Source organism: Nanorana parkeri, unplaced genomic scaffold, assembly GCF_000935625.1.
Source record: "Nanorana parkeri isolate BGI_ZX_2015 unplaced genomic scaffold, ASM93562v1 scaffold1536, whole genome shotgun sequence".
NCBI classification, from domain to species: domain Eukaryota; kingdom Metazoa; phylum Chordata; class Amphibia; order Anura; family Dicroglossidae; genus Nanorana; species Nanorana parkeri.
In genome coordinates, this window is record NW_017307804.1 from 350,208 (window position 1) to 352,316 (window position 2,109).

At 48.1% G+C, this 2,109-nt stretch overlaps 1 protein-coding gene across 2 annotated transcripts in view; it reads right to left on the minus strand.

The window, feature by feature from the left end:
• RFX1 (regulatory factor X1) overlaps positions 1-2,109 on the minus strand; it is a 28,126-nt gene that overhangs the window by 23,698 nt on the left and 2,319 nt on the right. For both annotated transcript variants that reach the window (XM_018570468.1, XM_018570467.1), the window contains exon 2: positions 449-646. In XM_018570468.1, coding sequence (XP_018425970.1) covers positions 449-620 — 172 coding nt within the window. In that variant the 5' untranslated portion in view covers positions 621-646. The remainder of the gene's footprint in view (positions 1-448; positions 647-2,109) is intronic.

The window sequence follows — 2,109 nt, forward strand, 5'->3', positions numbered from 1 at the left end:
GGTGACAAAGGAGCCCCCCTGACTTAGAGGGTCGGCATGCCAGCCAGACATAAAGCATGTTCAGGAAAGCTCAGCAATGGCAGCCTTGGTATTTCATTTCCATCCCTGACCCCTGACATCCAAACCTTGGTTATCCAGCGCAGATTGGTCACCGGAAGGTTTACAGATGTTGGGATTTTTCAAGCAATCCCTCCATGTTAATATAGACCAGGGGTGGCCAAACTTCAGGCCTCAAGCTGTTACAAAACTACGAGACCCGTAAGGCATGGCAAGACTCTGAGAGGCACGATGGCATTTGTAGTTTTACCACAGCTGGAGTGCTGAGGTTGCCTACCCTTGAGGTAGACTTTCCGACAGCCTCCAGAGGCAAATGCATCCTGTGATTTGTAGTTCCACCACAGCTAGAGGGCCCCGAATTTGGCCACCCCTTAACAGAGCCAATACTCACCAGATACAGTGACCACGATGTACTGCTGGGGGGGCGGTGTCTGGGGTCCGGTTGCCTGGTTGGTAGGTGTGGACGGAGCCACTTGCAGTTCTGCCACATACTGTTGAGGGGTGGCCTGGCCGGAGGCGGGTGGAGTGGCCTGGAGTTCCGCCACGTAGGCCTGAGTCGCCATACTGGTTGGTGGACAGGTCTGCAACCCTACGGGAGACAAAGGTGATTGTGAGTCATCACAGGTGTATAGCACAGTCCTTAGATAGATAGATAGATAGATAGATAGATAGATAGATAGATAGATAGATAGATAGATAGATAGATAGAGAGAATCCATGACGGAGGATTCACTGAGAATTATTGGTTTTCTCTGAAGAGAGAAGAACAGAAGCGGGTTCCTTCCTGACTGGAGCCACTGGTAGGGGGAGGAGTCAATGTGACTGGGGCCCCATCACACATCTATTTATAATAACGCACATTAAGTAGACAGTGCAATGCCATTCATCCAGAGAGCCTGGTCACACCATACATTTGCAGAAACGTACGCATTGGAACCCCACTTAACCTAGAGCCCGATATTGTGCATGAGAAAAAGGCTCAGGAACGGCTGCGTCCACCTCACTGAGCAATTAATATAACGCAGGTTGCGGCACACAGCATGTTCTGACCCTTTATTAAATATCAGATGAACAGTTCATGAATGCTAACGCGTTTCAACCACGGACAGCCTTAGTCACCAGATACATACACACGTATATACAGGGCTTGAAAAATCTGCTCGTCCTCTTGTCTGTGATGAGGGGACCCCGGAGCACAACGAGCAGCTTCGACGAGTAAGTTTAATTACAACGGCCGGCCGGGAGCTTTACATTCAAGGGATCAGGAGTCTCTAGAGATGTATTAGCTGTCACTGCCGTCGCCGGTCCCGAGATCCGCTGTGCCCGGTGCGCCTGGGACCGGCACGGCTGCTCTGTGACAGGAGATGAAAGGGAGCTCAGTACACAATCTCCCTCTGACCTCCTCTCCAGTCCCCGAATGCAGGAAGTGATGTATATTACATCACTTCCGCATTCAGCTGTCATTCCCAGCTTCAGAAGCCAGTGAGAAGCTGCTGAAACAGATCTGTGCTTCATCAGCTTCTCTTGGGGTCCCTAGGTGACATTAGGAGTTTTGGAGACCCCTGATGTCTCCATAAAGAGGACCTGTCATGTAAATTGGCTATCACATAGGGGATTTTTAGTTAAGTGTAAAAAAAAGAGTGCTAAAATATTTTTTTTAAAGTCCCCCGCCCCCCACATACACACGCAAGCCTGCGTCGGGTGCAAAAACGACGATTGCGCCTATTGTGCCACACATGCTACATATCGCCGCAAACGTCGCAGTGCGAGCAATAATTTTAGGGCCATTAATCACTGATAACACTAAACGGATGAGCGGTAAAAGCTTTCAAAGCGACGCCTATGGCCAATTTTCGGTGTGGTCGTTTTTTTTTGCGATTTTGCGGGCGCATGCAACTTTAAGGCTTGACAAGTTTTGTGTCTATATAGCCGACGTGACCCCGTCCTTTATATTTTACCAAAAATATGGCTAAAAAGAAATATTTTATAACATAGGGAAAAATTTTGTTTTTTCTGAATTTTTCGGTACTTTTTTCATTATAAAGTAAAAAA